This window comes from Marmota marmota, unplaced genomic scaffold, assembly GCF_001458135.2.
Source record: "Marmota marmota marmota unplaced genomic scaffold, marMar, whole genome shotgun sequence".
Classification (NCBI taxonomy): Eukaryota; Metazoa; Chordata; class Mammalia; order Rodentia; family Sciuridae; genus Marmota; species Marmota marmota.
This window is the reverse complement of record NW_025999942.1, coordinates 12,343,943-12,363,831: the sequence shown is the minus strand read 5'-3', so window position 1 is coordinate 12,363,831 and position 19,889 is coordinate 12,343,943. Positions and strand designations below refer to the sequence as shown.

The 19,889-nt window shown below is 39.5% G+C and overlaps 1 protein-coding gene across 2 annotated transcripts in view; it reads right to left on the bottom strand.

Annotated features, from left to right (window-relative positions):
* LOC107153230 (zinc finger protein 709) overlaps positions 1-19,889 on the bottom strand; it is a 33,412-nt gene that overhangs the window by 6,081 nt on the left and 7,442 nt on the right. For both annotated transcript variants that reach the window (XM_048801344.1, XM_015498752.2), the window contains exons 2-3: positions 18,029-18,113; positions 1,256-1,395 (exon numbers count right to left, since the gene is read on the bottom strand). In XM_048801344.1, coding sequence (XP_048657301.1) covers positions 1,256-1,303 — 48 coding nt within the window. In that variant the 5' untranslated portion in view covers positions 1,304-1,395; positions 18,029-18,113. The remainder of the gene's footprint in view (positions 1-1,255; positions 1,396-18,028; positions 18,114-19,889) is intronic.

Sequence of the window (19,889 nt, the reverse complement as noted above, 5' to 3'; positions counted from 1 at the left end):
ATCAGCCTACCAGCTGGACATCTCCCACCTGGTCCTGCTCACTGAAACACTCCATGATCACCCTCCCAGGAGATCTGGACTATGACTCCAGTCTATGAGGCTTTCAGGTTTGCACAGCACTGCACTGGGGTGGGTGGTCCTTATGCTCTGGGAGAGTTTTCCTCCTACACAACTGTGAGAGAATGCAAGGGCAGGAATCACTGCTGACCTGGCCCCTCAGCACCAGCATCCACAGGCTCACTGTCCACCTGTCTCCAAGGAATGGGAACAGGGCTTGGGGGACACAATATCCCAATGAGGCAGTTGTTTAGATGTGACATGTTACAGGAAATTCCTCATCCCCAGGGCTTCCAGCTGCTCCCCTGACAAGGTGTGCCCCACACCTCAGGCTGTCCTCTAGGAGGAGCTGACCCAGGGCCTGAAATTCCCTGTACCTACAGGGCACAGGGCAGCGGTGGGCACCTGTGGCAGCCCAGGAAAGGCCAGGACAGTGGCTCAGGATATGCTACCCTGTGAAGTGTCTAAAGGGAAGCTTTGCTCAAAGACATTAAGGTATCTGTGCTGGGAGAAGACAAAGGACAGTGGAGCTCCAGGTGGCCGCTCTCTACTTTCCCCTCATGGTAGATATTCACAAACAGGACACAAATATTTAAAAAAGTATCCTGCATTACTGAGTGAAAAATTGATAATACTGTGCCCACTTGAATGTCGTGAGTGGAAGAGTTGAAAATGGTGTGAACTGGAAGAGGAGTTGGAGTCTGGAAATGTGAGAGAGAGGTGCAAGCTTAGGGGTCTACTGCCAGCCCTAAGAGGGGCTAGCCTGGGAGAGCAAAGTGAATTGAGACTGTGTTTCAGAAACATGTGGAACATGGAGTGGGAAAGTGAGTGACTCCTGGGGTCGGAGGAACAGTGACCCCTAGACCAATAACCTTGAACACAGGAACCCCATCCCTGAGTAAGTATCCCATGAAAAGGGTCTGCCTTCATTGCACACTGAGAGACTAGGGCTGGGTCCAGCTGGGCAGAGAGGGTTCTGCCAAAGTGGCTGCAGACCAGGCAGCACATTGGGAACCCACCTGCACCAGCCCACACCATGTCCTGAAGGCATCAAGGGCTGAGCTGTAGCAGCATCTGACTCAGGTCTGGGCTGGCTGACTCTGGAGCTGACAGTGGGAGGCCAGAGTCCAGCCACAGCTGGTTCCCACCAGTTCTAACCATCCCACTTCCCTGAGCAGTCCAGGCCCCACACACTCACCATTTCCTGCCTTCTGGGGAGTCCTGACATCCTTCCTGAGGATCTCATAGCACCTGCAGGTCACAGGGAGACAGATCTGAGCCAGAGCCACTTGGGTCTCACACAGCAGAGAAGACACAGTCCTGGAGATGGATTCTGAGCTGCACAGGGTGAGAGAGAAAGTCCTGTGAGACTGTGGAAGGCCACCCTCCCACCAGCTGCCTGCTGACTAGTTGATGAACCCAGCCTAATTCCACCTTATGATTGGGAGCCATCTCATCACAAAGTCATGAAAAGTTAATTGCTGTTTTACCAGAAATTGCTGAGATTTTTAAACTTGTTTGGAACTCCTTCCGGTGCCTTGAACTCATCCATGCCTGGGCTCCCCCTGACCAGATAACCACCCTCTCTAAAACCTTAGTGGCACCTCATAAACCCTGGCTCCCCCTGACCAGATAACAACCCTCTCTGAAAGCTCAGTGGCACCTCATAAATTCTGATGTTGGGATCTGAATTTATTCCCTATCTTAAAATATCATGCCATGTAGATCACTAACCTGCTATCTGCCTTTGTATTATGCTTGTCAAAATCCTGTTACCTATAAGTTCTCAAGACACCCCCCCCTTTGCAAATTTTTGGTGCTATAAAACCTTGTTCCTTGAAAGCTGGGGGGCTGTTCTCTGGCCCAGGTTTTGGGTGAGAAGGCCACTGGCAAGCTTTTGTGTACACAATACAAGCTTGCTTTAATTTGACTTAAAATTGGAGTTGGTGGTCTTTTCTTGTGTCATGGTTAAACATAGGCAGGGCTCCAGAAGACCCCTCTCTCACCCCAGGCCACATATGCATATTTCGGGACCCTGAGTAACAGAATATGTATCCAATTTTTAGATAAATAAGGCCAGAAGGAAAGTTTCTTGGCAAAAGCTCTTTTCAGGCAGGGTTTCTTTCCTGCAAGGGGACTGCCACACCAGGGGAATATTTCCACTTGTTCAGAACTGATCCCAGCTTTCTAAAGCAGGCCCTGTTGTCTTCCTGCTCTCAGGAGGCCCTTTCTGCACCTTCAGCCTGGACACAGTCACAAGCATATGTGAGGAATTACACACTTGGAGTGAGGAATTACACACATGATGTGAAGGGAGCCAACCATGACCTCAGAAAAGGTGGGTGCCAGGTCAGGCCAGACTGGAAAGGAAGGAGATGGGCATCCATCTCACTAGGGAGAGCCTGGGGATACTAGGCAAGGCCACCTCACACTTGACTTTGTCAAGTCATTTTTCAGTCAAGCAAATAGAAAGACAACAAGGAAATAAAATTAAGAGCATGAAAAATTAGTTACATAGTAATAAAATGAATTAAAAATAAAGAAAATCAAACTCTTGAACCAGCTCAGGTAAGACGTCAGTTTCACCTGCAGTTCAGAATGAAAACCAACTTGCAGAGGAATATACACATTCCACACTGGAAGCCAGAACCTGACTGCTGAAATATGACCCTGAGGGAAGACACCAATGACACTGGCTTCTGTGGGGGCCATGCAACACTCCCCTGAGTCCATTCCCTCCAGGGTGCCCCCCTTTTCACTGACCGACACTAGCTATTCAGACTGGAGGGTGAGGCTATTAGTAAGAAACACCTGGCTCCTTCTGTTCACATAGTAAGTCTTTAATAGCCTGCTTACTGTTCCTTTCCTCAGATGTGCTCAATGCATTCTTTAAAGCTGTAGGAGGGGGACTTGGATACAGCTCAGTTGGTAAAGGGCTTGCCTTGCATGTACAGGCACTGGGTTCAATCCCCAGTGCCACAAAAACAAAACAAAAAACCCAAATCAGCTGTAGGAGAGAGGTATTTTTTAAATCAACCCCTTCCACAAACTCTTCCAGGAAAAGGGCATTTTTTTGCCTAACAACCACTAGATATTCCATTACCCTCTGGACATTTCTTTAGTCTACACAGCAGAGAAGAGTTCAGGTTTTTTTCTTCTTCTTTTTGTGGGTCTTCATAATTGTAAAATTTATAGTGGAAGGGAGAAGATCAGTAAATGCCCGTAAAAATGAATTCTCCTGAGTCTCTGGTACAGAGCAACTGAGAACTTTCGCACCTGCCAATCCAGCCACCACAAAGATTGGCAGATCCAGGAGGTGAGAGTTGATGTGCTGGATTGCTAGAAACTCATGGAGAGAGGTCTCCAAGGACCCAGGTGGGAGGGAGCTTTGTTCTCAACAGTATTTACCAGGTTCATCACTAACATTCACACTGGGAAATTAAGACCAGTTTAACCCATAGATGACCAAGAAAAATAAAAAGGACAAGTACTTAAGGAATCATCTACTGAGGAGAGAAATCAGGGGGACCCCTGAAGCCTCCATCTCCTGCTGATAACCATCACCAATATCAGAAGTCCTCCTGTCCTCCACACCTATCCCCAAAAGGCTGATCATATATACCAGCTCTCCAAGAGAGGCCAGGGGGAAGATTCAAACCAGTTAAAGCACATACTCCTTTCTCCCTCCAAGACTTAAAATAGGTAAGAATCAACCTAGGAAAGTTTTCAGAAGATCCAGATAAATATATTGAGGCATTTCAGAACTTAGGCCAGGGGTTTGATCTCATCTGGAAAGATATTATGCTATTCCTTAACCAAATTTTAACCTCCACTGAGAAGGTCACCCTAGAAGTAGATAAACAGATAGGGGATGACCTACATCTTGTTCACGGCCCATCAGCACAAACGAGAAGCAAACCTAATCATCAATCTGGAGCACAGGTAGTTCCCAGAACAATCCTGCCTGGAATCTGAGTGATGAGCAGGATGCTTTGAATATTAGACATTTCCAGATGTTAATCCTTGAGGCCTCAGGAAAGTCCTGCTATTTTCATGAAGAGACTCAGAGAGGCAGTAAGAAAACACACCACCCTGGATCCTGAATCTATAGAGGGCCAACTAGTTTTTAAAAATAAATTATTAAAGAAAATAAATAAAAGATAAATTTATTATTCAGTCAGCCCCAGGCATTTGGATAATATTACAAAAAGTGGCATACGGCCCTGGTCAAATCTCGTGTGATACCCTCTGGCTTGCAACTTCTGACTTTTAGAACAGATGTTAGAAGGAAAATAAGGAGAGAGCCTAGAAACAGGGAAAGGTGAAGCACTGGTCATAGACCTAAGAGGAGTGACCTTCCTGGATGAAAAAAAAAAAAATGGAGTGCACCCTGAGCAACAAAATGTACTTGAAGAGGAAGGACATTTCAAACAGAATGCCCACAGGTGAAATGGCCACACTTGAAGCCCTGTCCTAAATGTCAAGGTAATTGTTGGAGGAATGAATGTCCCTGGGGCATAAGTCTTCTAGGCCAGTCCCCTCCACACAGGCTGGAAGAGCCCTAGGTGGATTCCAATGGCTCTGGTAACTCCTATCACCATGAACGAGCCCCAGGTATGCTTCTCTATAGGGAGCCAAGAGGTCAGTTTCCTCTTGGACACCAGTGCCAGCTTCTCTGTAGTCACCTCTTAACTTAGACCTCTTTCCTGTCTGATGGGTGTCAGGACAGCCAATCACCAAAAAGTTTATTCCCTATCTGAGTTATGAGAAGGCTTTGGAAGCCTTTGAGACATTAAAAAGGGGCCTTACTTCAAGACCCTGTCCCCAACTTACCTATGGAACAAAATTTAACCTGCTTATCACTGACAGACGAAAAATAACCCTAGAACTAGTCACAAAAGGGCTGAGGATAGTTGGTAAAGTGCTTACCTCACATGCACAAGGCACTGGGTTCAATCCCAGCACAACACACACACACACACACACACACACACTACCCACATAGACAACAAATGGAATATCTCAGTAAGAAGCTTAACATAGTAGCTTCCTCCTCCAATAAAAAGTAATGTCTCATAACTTTAGATCAGGCTCAGCTGAGGATAGGTCTGAGACACAAAGGGGGAAGAAAAAAAATAAAAAGTGTCTTTTACCTGAACTCATGTTAGTCTGAGGCAACAAGTAAACTGTATGCTGCTTTACTAAGATAATTAATGACTGTGTCACTTGTTCTAGGACTCTTTTTTTAATTCTATACTTTTGAGCTCCTGGTTTTATGGTGAAATTCACATTTTGTTCCTGCATAGCTAGGTTAATATGTTTTCCTAATCAGTCCTATTTTTGTTCAACTATACAGTTTTTTTGTTTGTTTGTTTTGTTTTTACACACTGCTTTGATCAGAGGAAATTGGGAAGGGTTAGCTCCTAATCTAATAGGTTTTAAAAACTACATAGCCAGGAATGGGGTTGTGGCTCAGCAGTAGAGCATTTGCCTAGCACATACAAGGCCCAGGGTTTGATCCTTAGCACCACATAAAAATAAATAAACAAAATAAAGGTATTGTGTCCAACTACAACCAAAAAGTAAATATAATGCACCCCCCCCAAAAAAAACACTACATGGCCTGTGTTGTTTGTCTATGTGTGTACATGGGTATATTGTCATGTCTACGTGTATTTGGGTATCAAAATTGGTATATGGATAAATGAGCCCTCACAAATTAAAATTTTTTTAAAAAGAAAATGCATCCAAATATCTTTTAATTTCTGTGATTTAAAAAGTTTAATTTAAATCAGGTAAACAAATGGAAGTAAAGTCACAAGTTTCGCGAGGTGGTCCAACAACTAATAATATGTTGATATCTAAAAAATGTCTAATATCCATTGTTTCTAGGATTTTTCTTCAACAAGGAAGAGAAAGCTAATTCTGTTAAATACACTTGTTTGAAATCTTGAGTTTTGAAAATGAGTGAATTAGATTTGACATATATGGTATTAATCATAAATGTGTTTATTAGAGACATCTAATTAATTTACAAAGTTAAAATGCTGTTAAATATAACATCAAGTTCTCTTTTTTAATTTTTTATTTGTTTTAATTAATTATACATGACAGTAGACTGCATTTATGCACTATGATATGTCCTACATAGATGGGATATAATTTCTCATTTTTCTGAGTGTACATGTTGCAGAACCATATTGGTCATGTAGTTACATATATACATACAGTGATAATGTCTGTTTCATTCTACTGTCTTTCCTATCTCTACATCCCCTCCACTTCCCTCCCATCACTTCCCTCTATCTAATCTAAGGTAACACTATTCTTCTCTTGTGCCCCCCACCTTATTGTCAATTAGCATCTGCATATTAGAGAAAATACTTGGCCTTTGGTTTTGTGGAATTGGCTTATTTCACTTGGCATGATATTCTCCAACTCCCTCCATTTACAGGAAAATGCCATAATTTCACTCTTCTTTAAACTGAGTAATATTCCATTGAATATATATACCATATTTTCTTCATCCATTCATCTATTAAGGAACACCTAGATTTGTTCCATAGTTTAGCTATTGTGAATTGAGATGCTATAACATTGATGTGGCTGCATCACTATAGTATGCTGATTTTAAGTCTTTCGGGTATAAAAAGAGGAGTGGGATAGCTGGGTCAAGTGATGGTTCCATTCCAAGTTCTCTGAAGATTCTCCATACTGCTTTCCATAGTGGTTTCACCAGTTTGCAGTCCCACCAGCAATGTATGAGTGTACCTTCCCCCCCACATCCTCGCCAACACTTATTGTTGCCTGTGTTCTTTTTTTTTTTTTTTTAAAGAGAGAGTGGGGGAGAGAGAGAGAGAGAGAATTTTTTAATATTTTTTTTTTTTAGTTCTCGGCGGACACAACATCTTTGTTTGTATGTGGTGCTGAGGATCGAACCCGGGCTGCACGCATGCCAGGCGAGCGCGCTACCACTTGAGCCACATCCCCAGCCCATGTTGCCTGTATTCTTGATGATTGCCATTCTGACTGGAGTGAGATAATATCTTAGAATAGTTCTGATTTGCATTTCTCTAACTGCTAGAGATGTTGAACACTTTTTTATATATTTATTAATCGATTGTATTTTTCTTCTGTGAAATGTCTGTTTAGTTCCTTAGCCCATTTATTGATTGGGTTATTATTATTATTATTATTTGGTGTTAAGTTTTTTGAGTTCTTTATATAACTCAGAGATTAATGCTTTATCAGAGGAGCATGTGGTAAAGATTTTCTCCCAATCTGTAGGCTCTCTCTTCACATTATTGTTTCCTTTGCTGAGAAGAAGTTTTTTAACCTGAATCCACCTCATTTATTAATTCTTGATTTTACTTCTTGTGCTTTAGGAGTCTTGTTAAGGAAGTCAGATCCTAGGCCAACATGGTGAAGATTTGGGCCTATCTTTTCTTCTATTGGGTGCAGGGTCTCTGTTCTAGTGCCTAAGTCTTTAATCCAGTTTGAATTGATTTTTGTGCAGGGTGAGAGATAGAGGTTTAATTTCATTTTGCTACATATGGATTTCCAGTTTTGCCAGCACCATTTGTTGAAGAGGCTACCTTTTCTCCAGTGAATGTTTTTGGCTCCTTTGTCTAGTATGACATAACATATTTATGTGGATTTGTCTCTGTGTCTTCTATTCTGGTCTACAATGGTATTGTGGGTCTCTTATTTTTCCAAATAAATTTCATCATAGCTTTTTCTATTTCTATGAAGAATGTCATTGGGATTTTAATAGGAATTGTATTAAATCTGTATAATGCTTTTGTTAGAATGGCCATTTTGACAATATTAATTCTGCCTATCTAGGAGTATGGGAGATCTTTCCATCTTCTGAGGTTTTCTTCAATTTCTTTCTTTAGCGTTCTGTAGTTTTCATTGTAGAGGTCTTTCACCTCTTTTGTTAGATTGATTCCCAGGTGGGTTTTTTTTTTTTTTTTGAGGCTATTGTGAATAGAGTAGTTTTTCTAATTTCTCTTTCAGTAAATTTATCACTGATGTGTAAAATTTTGTTAGATTTATGGGTGTTGATTTTATATCCTGCTACTTTGCTGAATTCATTTATTAGTTCTAGAAGTTTTCTGGTAGAATTTTTTGGATCTTCTAGATACAGAATCATGTCATTTGCAAATAGTGATAGTTAGAATTCTTCTTAACCTATTTGTATCCCTTTAATTTTTTCTTTTGCTAATTGCTCTGGCTAGAGTTTCAAGGATGTTGAATAGAAGTGGTGAAAGAGGACATCCTTATCTTGTTCCAGTTTTTAGAGAATATGTTTTCAATTTTCTCCATTTAGAATGATGCTTGCTGGCCTTGGGCTTAGCATATATAGCTTTTACAATGTTGAGGTTATGTTCCTACTATCCCTGGTTTTTCTAGTGTTTTGAACATGAAGGGGTGCTGTATTTTGTCAAATGCTTTTTCTGCATCTATTGAGATGACCATATGATTCTTGTTTTTAAGTCTATTAATATGAAGAATTATGTGTATTGATTTTTGTATGTCGAACCAACCCCGAATCACTGGGATGAACCCCACTTGATCGTTGTGCACTATCTTTTTAATATGTTTTTGTATGCTATTTGCCAGAATTTTTTAATCATTTTTTTTGGTGGGGTTCTTTTTTTTTTTGGAACTGGGGGTCAAACCCAGGGCTTTGCGAATGCAAGGCAGACGCTTTGCCACTAGCTACATCCCAGCCCTTGCCAGAATTTTATTGGGAATTTTTGCATCTATGTTCATTGGGGATATTAGTTTAAAGTTTTCTTTTCTTGATGTGTCTTTGGTTTTGGTATCAGGATGATATTAGCCTCATAGAATGAGTTTGGACAGGTTACTTCCTTTTCTATTTCATGGAATACTTTGAAGAGTATTGGTGTTAATTCTTCTTTGAAAGTCTTGTAGAACTCAGCTGATAATTCATCTGGTCCTGGGCTTTTCTTGGTTGGAAGGCTTTTGATGGCATTTTCTATTTCATTGCTTGAAATTGATTTGCTTAAAACATGCATGACCTCCTCATTCAGTTTGGGTAAGTCATATGTCTCTAGAAACTTGCTTATGTCTTCAATATTTTTAATTTTGTTGGAATATAAATTTTCAAAATAGTTTCTAATTATCTTCTGTATTTCAGATGTGTCCATTGTGATATTTCCTTCTTCATCTTGTATTTTAGTAATTTGAGTTTTCTTTTTCTCTTCATTAGTATGGCCAGGGGTTTATCTATTTTATTTATTTTTTCAAAGAATCAACTTTTTATTTTGTCAATTTTTTTCAATTGTTTCAATTTCATTGGTTTCAGCTCTGATTTTAATTATTTCCTGTCTTCTACTACTTTTAGTGTTGATTTGTTCTTCTTTTTCTAGGGCTTTGAGGTGTAGTGTTAGTGTTCATTTATTTGTTGGCTTTTTATTCTTTTAATGAATGAATGTAATGCAATAAAGTTTTCTTTTAGTATTGCCTTCATAGTGTCCCAGAGATTGTGATATATTGCATCAGTATTCTCATTTACCTCTAAGAATTTTTTTTACTTCATCCTTAATTTCTTCTACTATCCATTCATCATTAATTAGTATATTATTTAGTCTCCATTTGTTACAGTAGCTTGTATTCTTTATTTTATCATTGATTTCTAATTCCATTCCATTGTGGTCAGATAGAATGCAGGGTATTATCTCTGTTCTTTTGTATTTACTAAGAATCATTTTGTGGCATAAGATATGGTCTATTTTAGAGAAAGAGACATGTGCTGCTGAGAAGAAAGTGTATTTGCTTGTTGATGGATGAAATATTCTATATGTGTGTTAAGTCTAAATTATTGATTGTATTATTTAGTTCTAAATACCAAGTAGTCTTAACTCCTTGAATTCTATAGGGTAAAAACACTTAACATTATTGGTGTTTTCATAAGTTGGTAAGTGAAAAAAAAAAGTCTAACATTGCTTTGTGTCAATACTGAAAACAAGGTTACTAACAGTCAAAAGTCCCAACAGGTATAATTCCATATACCTAGGATCCAAAAGTTCCCACCACATTTTAACTAAAGTACTGTAAATAAAAAAGTGTTTCACTTAAGTAAAATGATGAAATTTGTCTAAATTCAGAAATATACAAGGATCTCAGAGTGTAAATTTTAAAAATGAGTCAACAAGCTAGGAAAGAGAAAATTTAAATGGTGCTTAGTATGAAAATATATTTAGTAGATAAAAAGGAAATGTTTCTGATAAAGAAAGTGTGTTGTGGTAAAATTGCAATACATCTATGTAAACAACAAGGGGGTTGTCTAAGTATGTGATAAAAAGGTCTGTGTGAATTTTAAATTCCAAGGTAAACTTTAAAAAGTTTGTGTGGGACTAAGTTAGTTGTATATAAACAAAACAATCAGTTAAAGCTAATGCTTAAGGTTTTTCCCTAAGGTCAAATATTAATGTACTGATATACACCAAAGTTTAGTCTATGTGCTGAAATGAAAAGGATTTCTTAAAACATTAATTTACTATTAACATTGTATCTGTTAAGTTTTATTCTTTAGACCAACTATCCTTAAAGAAATTAGGGTCTGTACGACCTCTTTTTTTGAGGTGCTGGGGATTGAATCCAGGACCTTGTGCTACGGAGTGAGCTACATCCCCAGCCCTGGGTATGTACAACTTTGATCAAAAAACTGTTATTTTAGTATATTGTACTCTTTTACAGAGTCTAGATTTTTCCTTAAAAGCTAAACTCGGTTGCTATAGAAACATCAATTAATTGTGGTGCTATTACTCTTATTTGTATATTCAATGTGTTCATATCTTCCTAGTATAAAAGTCTTTAAAGTAGAAGGTTTAAAAGACCATTGTATCAAGCTGGTGTTCTCCAAACTAAAGTAATAGTTATTTTAGACTTGTAAGTATAGCAAATTTTGTTGGGGATTATTTATATCATTTAACGTTCTGTAATTTAACCTGTTAACAATAAGATATATGTAAATTTTTTGTTATTTTCTAACAGGGGTAAAAAATTTAAATGAATTTTTCAAAGATAATATTGGTATTCTTGGCCCTGTTTAAATGTTAATATCATGAAACATAAAAGCATTTTACCATTTTCCACAAAAAGAAATTTAAAAGCTCTCTTAGCCTTTCTTTGATTCATGTTTCAGATATAATGTCATACTGTTTTAGCTATCATTCATAAAGACTTGGGAAAAAATTATGTAAATTTCATAAAATAATATTTAAGAAAGAGGCAAAGATCAGCTTCAGAACTAGAACAATTTACCTAAGATTTGTAAAGATCTCTGCCTTATCAGAGATGTGGTGCTGCCTTCCACCTTACTGCAAGTTAGAATGACTCCAAACTAGGTCAGACTCCAGTTCACTTAAAGTTGTGTTCAAGATTGTTTTTTGTTGTTATGACCACTGAGTTTTGGCCTGACATGGTGGTGCACACCTGTAATCTCAGGGGCTCAGGAGGTGGAGGCAGGAGGATTGCAAGTTCAAAGTCAGCCGAAGCAATTTATCAAGGCATTAAACAACTCAGTGAAATACTGTCTCTAGTAAAATACAAGATAGAGCTAGGGATGTGGCTCAGTGGTTGAGTACCCCTGAGTTTAATACCCAGTACTCCCTCCCAAAAGAATACTATGATATCAAACAGGGGATATAATGTATAACTCAGCCAAGGGTCAAGATTATGTACAAACTCAACATGTTTTTACTCGTTTAATTTCATTTTGAATTTTCCTTGGAAACTTTAAATGTTATTTGTTAGTGACTTACAGAAGAACAAATATATAACAACCTAAGTGAATTTGAGATATTAGGCCATCGACTACAGACAGATAGTATATAATGCTAACTTAAAGTACTAATACAGACCCCAATTAAATAAAAGGAGTAAAATGACTATGAAATTATTAGCATTAAAATTAAAGCCCAGCACTGTTATTTTAAGAATGGTGAGATGGGCTTTGTGGATGTTTAAGACCAAGGCTTAAAGATTAAGGTTAAAGTAACAGGGCCAAGAACACCAATATTTTTGGCTCTTGCCCTCTGAGTCAGCTTAAAACCAGGGAACCAGGGAACTTCTCCAAGATCTTTGCAACTCTGGGCCACATAACCTCCAGTCACTGAGACACTAAAAAAAACCCCAAAAGCCAGCCAGTGCACTTACTGCAAAGAGGAGGGTCACTGGAGAAGGGAGACATCCCGATGCTTCCAAGGAAGCCATATCATCAAGGGACACTGACACCCAGCAGACCGCACTAAAAGAACTAAGAAGCTGTTCTGAAGTTCCCTAAGAATGACCCTAATGGTAACTCAGCTGACTCTTGACAACAGATAGGAACAAGTTCAATTTCACCATCTTGATCTTAACTATCTAGTAAAACAATTATAACCAAAGCACTGTCATCCCTGGGAATTTAAAAGAAAAAAACAAGTTACTTTACTGTAACTTAGCATGTACACCTGTGTTAGCCACACCAAGAATAAGTAAAACTGAAGGCTACAAATGAGATTCCTAGGCAGGAGTGACTGATAACTATCAAGAGAAACTGCCAGAGTCAGAAAAAAGTTTTTACTCAGCCTACAGATCTGCCTAATCTCCTAGAAATTTAGGTTTATTCAGTGTTAGCTTGTATGATTATCTAGCCCTGAGTAAAAGAAATAAAGGGATCACTTTTAAATACAGAGGACAGCCCAATAAAAAGATATTCTACAAAAATCAGATGACATTAAGTAGCTTAAATGTAGTGTTTATTCCAGATAACTGTGGCAATGTTGAAGATGTACATTCCCAAATAAATTCTTTGCCCTCTCCATCCTTAGTATGGGAATAACTTCTCAGTTCTTATACTGCCTAGGAAGAGATTATTGATGTACTTTTTTATGATAGTCATGACACATTCCAGATGTTGTAACATTTCCTTTGCAATTAATCTATTTTCAGTACTCATGTCTTTTTGTTTCTCATATAAGCACCCACCCCCACTTTCTTTACAACCGGTCCTTTCTGAACCAGACTTCTGCCACAGACCCCTGGACCAACCTGATTTCCCAAAGGGAACTCCATGCTGCTTGCCCCACCCTATGTTGTCCCCCCCCCTCATCTCAAAGCACCAAGAGTGGTTCTCACCATTTTCCTTAGAGGAATAAAGAGTCCCTAAAATTAGAGGGGAGAATGAAGCAAGAATTAAGGACAGGCAATCAGTATAGATATGTAATTGGGTGAGATCAAGAAAATGGAGGCTTGTTTGGGTCTAGAAAGTTGGAGACCACCCCTGGGAGATTGGAGATTTAATGCATTCAGAGTCTTTTGATTACAAAGATTACTTGCCCATACTGCCATTTCCAGGAGGTTGTTGATAAAGCACACCCTGAGCAGAAGGGGAGCTGCTAATTCATGCCCTCTGGGCTTCTTTCAGCCTGGATCACTTCATTTGGCCCTCCACCTGCCCATCTACTTCCCACCTTTTGGCCATCCCACCAGGCATCTCCTGGGCCTAATCACATACACAGAAAAGAGACAGATACAGGGGAAGACAGCAGGACAACAAAGAAAATCTAAAATGTGTGAATGGGGCAGGACACTCTCACTTCTTGGGATACCAGGACACCAGCTATGGCCCCCTTCTCCCTTCTGGGAGAAGTCTCTGTTACTATTTTTTAAATAAAACCTACTTTGTATGCATGCCTCAATGCTTTTCTCTAATGTTCAAGCCTCAATCCTTGAGGAAGCAGAACTCATCACTGATAACTGGTGATATCCGTAATAAAAAAATCCTCCGATAAAGAAAGCCCAAGACTACGTGGATTCTCAGCTGAATTCTACCAGACTTTTAAAGAACTAATACAAACACTCCTCAAATTATTCCATAGAACATAAAAGGATGGAATACTTCCAAATTTATTCTATGAAGCTAGAATTACACTCATACCAAAAAAAGATTAAGGACACATCAAGCAAAACTAATTATAGACCAATATACCTAATGAACTTAGATAAAAATTAATTAAAGAAATAGAAACAAGTTACATTCAACATATTAAGAAGATTGTGCATTATGATCAAATTGGTTTTATCCCAGGGTAGAAAGGATATTTTGTTTTGTTTTGTTTTAATTAGTCATACATGACAGTAGAATGCATTTATGCACTTTGATATATCATACATAGGTGAGATACAATTTCTTATTTTTCTGAGTGTACATGTTGTAGAATCATATTGTTCCTGCAGTCTCATTTATACATTCAGTAATAATGTCTGTTTCATTCTACTATCTTTTCTATCCCCACATCCCCTCCCCTTCCCTCCCATCATTTCCCTCTACCTAATCTAAGGCAACACTATTCTTCCCTAGTGCCCCCCGCCTAATTGTGAATTAGCATCCGCATATTAGTTAAAACATTCAGCCTTTGGTTTTGTGGGATTGGCTTATTTCACTTAGCATGATATTCTCCAACTCCAACCATTTACTGACAAACTCCATAATTTTACTTTTCTTTAAAGCTGTGAAATATTCCATTGAGTATATATACCACATTTTCTTTATCCATTCATATATTGAGGGACACCTAGGTTGGTTTTATAGGTTAGTTATTGTGAATTGAGCTGCTATAAATGTTGATGTGGCTGCATCACTATAGTATGCTGATTTTAAGTCCTTTGGGTATAAACCAAAAAGTGGGATAACTGGGTCAAATGGTAGTTCCAATGCCAATTTTCTGAGGAAACTTCACACTGATTTCCATAGTGGTTGCACTAATTTGCAGTCCCACCAGCAATGTATGAGTGTACCTTAGAAGGGATGTTTTAACATACACAAATCAATAAAAGTAATTCACCACAAAAATAAAATTTGGGAGTTGGGGCTGTGGCTCAGTGGTAGAGCACTTGTCTAGCACATGTGAGGCACTGGGTTTGATACCCAGCACCACATAAAAAAATAAAAAGACAAAATAAAAGTATTGTGAACACCTAAGACTAAAATTATTTTTAAAAAAATTAAAATAAGGGGAAAAAATCTTAGTCATCTCAATATACGCAGCAGTAGGCTTTGACAAAATCCAGCCCCCATTCATGACAAGAACACTGAAAAAAGTGAAGACAGAGCAATCTGTCTCAACATGATAAGGGCCATGTACCACAAACCCAACATCGCAGTGAATGGAGGAAAACTGAAAGCATTTTCTCTAAATCTGGAACAAGGATGCTCACACTCTCATTCTTATTCAATATGGTACTAGAAATTCTAGTCAGAGTAATTAAGCAAGAGAAGGAAATGGGCAAAATTAGGAAAGGAAGAAGTAAAGTCATCACTGCAAGTGATATAATCTTAACTGAGAAGACCACCACCAGAAGATTGTTAGAGCTAATAAATAAATTGAGCAAAGTAGGACTGGGGTTGTAGTTTAGCGGTAGGTAGAGCGCTTGTCTACACATGTGAGGTACTGCGTTCAATCCTTAGCACCACATAAAAATAAATAAAGTAAAGGTTTTGTGTCGAACTAAAAAATAAAGAAATAAAAGATTTTTTAAAAATTCAGCAAAGTAGCCAGTTAAAAAGTGAACACACAAAAACCAATGGCTCTCTTGTACACCAATAATGAATCTGCAGAGAAGACATGGGGGACATCAATTCCACTCAAAATAGCCCCTTGTAAACAAAATTTTAAAAACAAATAAACGTAACCAAGAAAGAAAAAAAACCTCTATAAGGAAAATATGAAACACTGAATATGGAACAGTTCTGAAGAAATGAGAAGGTGGAACGACCCCCACGTTCATGGATAGGAATAATTAATACTGTCAAAATATCCACACCACGAAAGGCACTATATAGATTCAGTGCAATCCTCATGAACATACAAAGTACTTTACTAATGAAAACTGCGTGATACTTCTTTTAGTCAGCTTTTTTGCTATGTGACTATATTTTGGATCTGACCAGAACAGCTATGGAGGAGGAAAAGTTTATTTGAGGGCTCATGGTTTCAGGGGTCTTAGGCCCAAGAAGAGTGGCCAATTCCTTGGGGCACCAGGTAGAACATAGTGGAGGGAGAGTGTGGCAGCGGGAAGTAGCTTACATAGTGATCTGGAAACAGAGAGTCTCCTTTGGCCAGATACAAATACACAGCCATGCCCCAGTTCCCATACAATCCAGCCACACCCTACCACTTCAGTTTCCATTCAGTTAATCCCTATCAGGGGATGAATTCACTGATCAGGTCAAGATTCTTACAACCCAATCATTTCTCCTTGAAACCTTCAAGCACTGGCTCACGTGTGAGCTTTTGGGGGACACCTCACATCCAAACCATAACAGTACTGGCATAAAAACAGGCACAAGGACCACAGGTACAGATTAGAAGACGCGGAGAAAAACCCACTTAGATACAGTTATCTGATCCCTGACAAAGATGGCAAAACCAGACACTGGAGAAAACACAGCCCCTATAACCAGTGGTGCTGGGGAATTTTGTTACCCATATATAAAAGAAAAATGAAATTAGACCCTTTCTCCCATCCTGCACAAATTCAAATGCAATGGATCAAAGACCTGGGAATCAGACCAGAAGCTATGAAACTCCTAGAATAAAATGCAGAGTCTGAGGCATGATGTGGGAGCCCCAGGCAGTGAGGACATGCATGACATGAGATAAAACAGTGGCTGAGGACACAGCATCCAGTACAGTTTCCAAAGGGAAACCTCTGCTCCGAGACACTGATATAGCGTTTGTGTCTAGGAAAGAAAGGCATAAGTGCTTCTTTTAAAAAATTAATATTTTATTCATTACTTTCTGTCTTTCTTCATTCCTTCTGTTAGAAATGGCAGCTGTCCTGAGCAATAAGACACACCTTGGAGGTAGCTGAGCAAGGCCAACTTTACTTCAGCAGAAGGCATGCTACCAAACAAAGTCTGGCAAGCAAGCACACCTGGTTTGGCAGACAATCCACCTTATTTATCCCTGACACAGCACTGACCCTTGCTCTGCAGAAGGAGCTTGGGTCAAGATCCACACAACTGGCTAATTTAAAATTACAGAAGGGAAGGACTATAGTTAGGACTGGATCACTCAGGACACTACAGCATTATGATTGGAAGTCTGAGAACAAAGGAGGATTATAGCTGGGGATGTGACCAGGGCCAGGGTATACACTCCTGCCCACATGTGGATACATGCTGTACATGTTGGGCAGTTCACAATGGCTACATTAAAAAAAAAAAAAAACAATATATTTTTGGTTGTAGATGGACACAATACCTTTTATTTTGTTTATTTAGTTTTTATGCAGTGCTGGGGATCAGACCCAGGGCTTCACACTTGCTAGCTACACAAGTGCTCTACCACTGAGCTACAACCCTAGCCCCACAATGGCTATACTTTAACCATAAGGTTTATAACTGAAATTGGCTCTACCTAACTATACATTGTGAAATTTAACTTTTATAGACTTTTTTTTAAAGTCACATATTAGGAAACTCACCAGACTACAGATCAACTTTTATTTTTTTCCTTTGTCTTTGGTGGTGCTGGGGAATGAACCTGGTGCCTCCTGCATGCTAGACAGGGGCTCTACCACTAAGCTACTGCCCCAGTCCTACAGGTTTAACTCTGACAGGAGAGAACATTAACCTTACACTTTCTTCCTTCATTTTTCTCTTCATAAGTCCTTTTAAAGTGAAGTTCCAGGTGATTCTAGTCTTTCCACTCACAGGAAATATTCACCCACAGTTAAAAAAAAAAAGGGAGGACTCTACCACTACTCAGGCTCCACAAATACTTCAAGTCAAACTGGCAATACATTCTATGCAAAGCCAGTTTTGAAGGAAGATAGAATGATTTGTTTCTATTTTTCATCTTCAGATAACTAAAGTGACAGAAAAGAAAACATATATGAGAAAAGCAGCAAAGTGAGAAAGAATAGGCAATAAACGTGCAGATTTACTCACCTCGACAGAGCCCAAGTCGTGACACTTAGCAGCTGGAGGAGGAGCAGCCCTCTCAGGCCCAAGGGTAATTCAGAGGCAGAGCAACCTGGAAAAGGTAGGAGTGACCCTCAATTTCAGCCTGTTTCAGGAACTGGAATATTATAGGTTTGCTGCCAGCCCTAAGGAGGTCCAGGTATTGGAGGAAAGATGGGTTGGAGACCCTGCTTCCTGCACATTTGGAATAGTGTGAACAGGTAAATTCACTACTCCTGGGAGAAATAAAGGGGACTGAATAAAATAAAATGAATCAACAGAGGGGGCAGGGGTTGTGGCTCAGTGGTAGAGCACTTGCCTAGCAAGTGTGAGGCCCTGGGTTCAATCCTCAACCCCACATAAAAATAATAAATAAAGATATTGTGTCCATCTACAACTAAAAAAATTTAAATAAATAAATAAATAAACAGGGACTCCGCATGCCACTCCTACATTATATAGAACCCCAACTGATTCCAGATTCCCTGAAAACTTCCTGTGACTACTGTATACACTAGAGACCTGGCCTATGGGAGCTGGCCCAGGGCCTAAAATAGACTGCACCCTGCAAGACACAGGGCAGCTCCAGACAGTGCTGACCTCAACCCAATAGGACAAGCCAGAGGTTGAGGACACACCACCCTGTCAAGTTCCTAAAGGGACTTTTTGCCCAAAGTCACTGATGAGGGAAGGGTCTGTGTCTAGGGAAGATAAGAACCAGAAGAAGCACAAAATGAACTCCTCTCTCTTGTAACATAGGTCCACTTTAAGCTTCAAAAATAACCCTCCCTGTCACTGCAGTTTTTAAAAACTGACATTTTTTTCCTTTCTCTTCTCTCTTTCCCCCTTCCTAACCTTGGGGAAGCAAGACTACCCTTCTTCCCATCCTAGGCCAAGTTCCCTGTCCTTGAGCATACACACCAGCTGTCTGGAGGGATGATGCCAGAAGAACTCAGAAACAGTTCCATCTACTATCTACCAAGTCTACGAGTGAATTATGGCCCCCAACAGGGCACCCTGGGATGCAGTCTTTGAACCACCCCTTTAAAAGTTCTCTGTTCCCCCAGGGGACAGAACCACAGCCTCTGGAACAGTAGTCCCATGTGTTTCTTTTTTGAAAGCAAAAAAAAAAATTATTTTTCTTCTTTTTCTCAGAGTCATGTCCTTGTTACTAGACTGGCATTGGGAACAAACACAAACAAGCTTTCAATAACTAACTGAAGTCCAGGGAAGGGTCAACAGCAGCCCCAGCTCTGGCTTCATGGGCTGGTACTTTGGGCAACCCCCTTCCATGCTGAGGAGATGAAGACTCCTGAGACCTAAGCATCATAGTATGTTCCCCATACCAAGGAAAAAAAGCATGGAAAGGGCCTCCTCCATGGACTATCAATACGCTTACTATAAGAAAAAATCCAGAAAGCACCTCTGGGTACAAATGACAGTGGGGAACACACTTAAAGTAGATGGCTAATAAGGGATAAGGGATAATAATAAATAAGCCAGGTCAGACTCAACAATATCTTGTATTCAAACCCCTTGAATGCAACATAAAAAAAAATTAGGTACACTTCCTTTTATGTTCATTTGTTTTTTGGTACTGCAGATGAAACCAAGGGGCACTGAACCACTGAGCTCCATTCTGGGTCCTTTTTACATTTCATTTTGAGACAAGATCTCACAAAGCTGATTAGGGCCTTGCAAAATTGCTGAGGCTAGTCTCAAACTTACATCTGCCTGTATTATCTTGCCTTGATGGGATTACAGGCATGTACCACTGCACCCAGTTTAGCACAGCTTTTCTATGTGCTGGATTGCCCAATCTCTCTCCTAGGACAAGATTGGTTTTGTG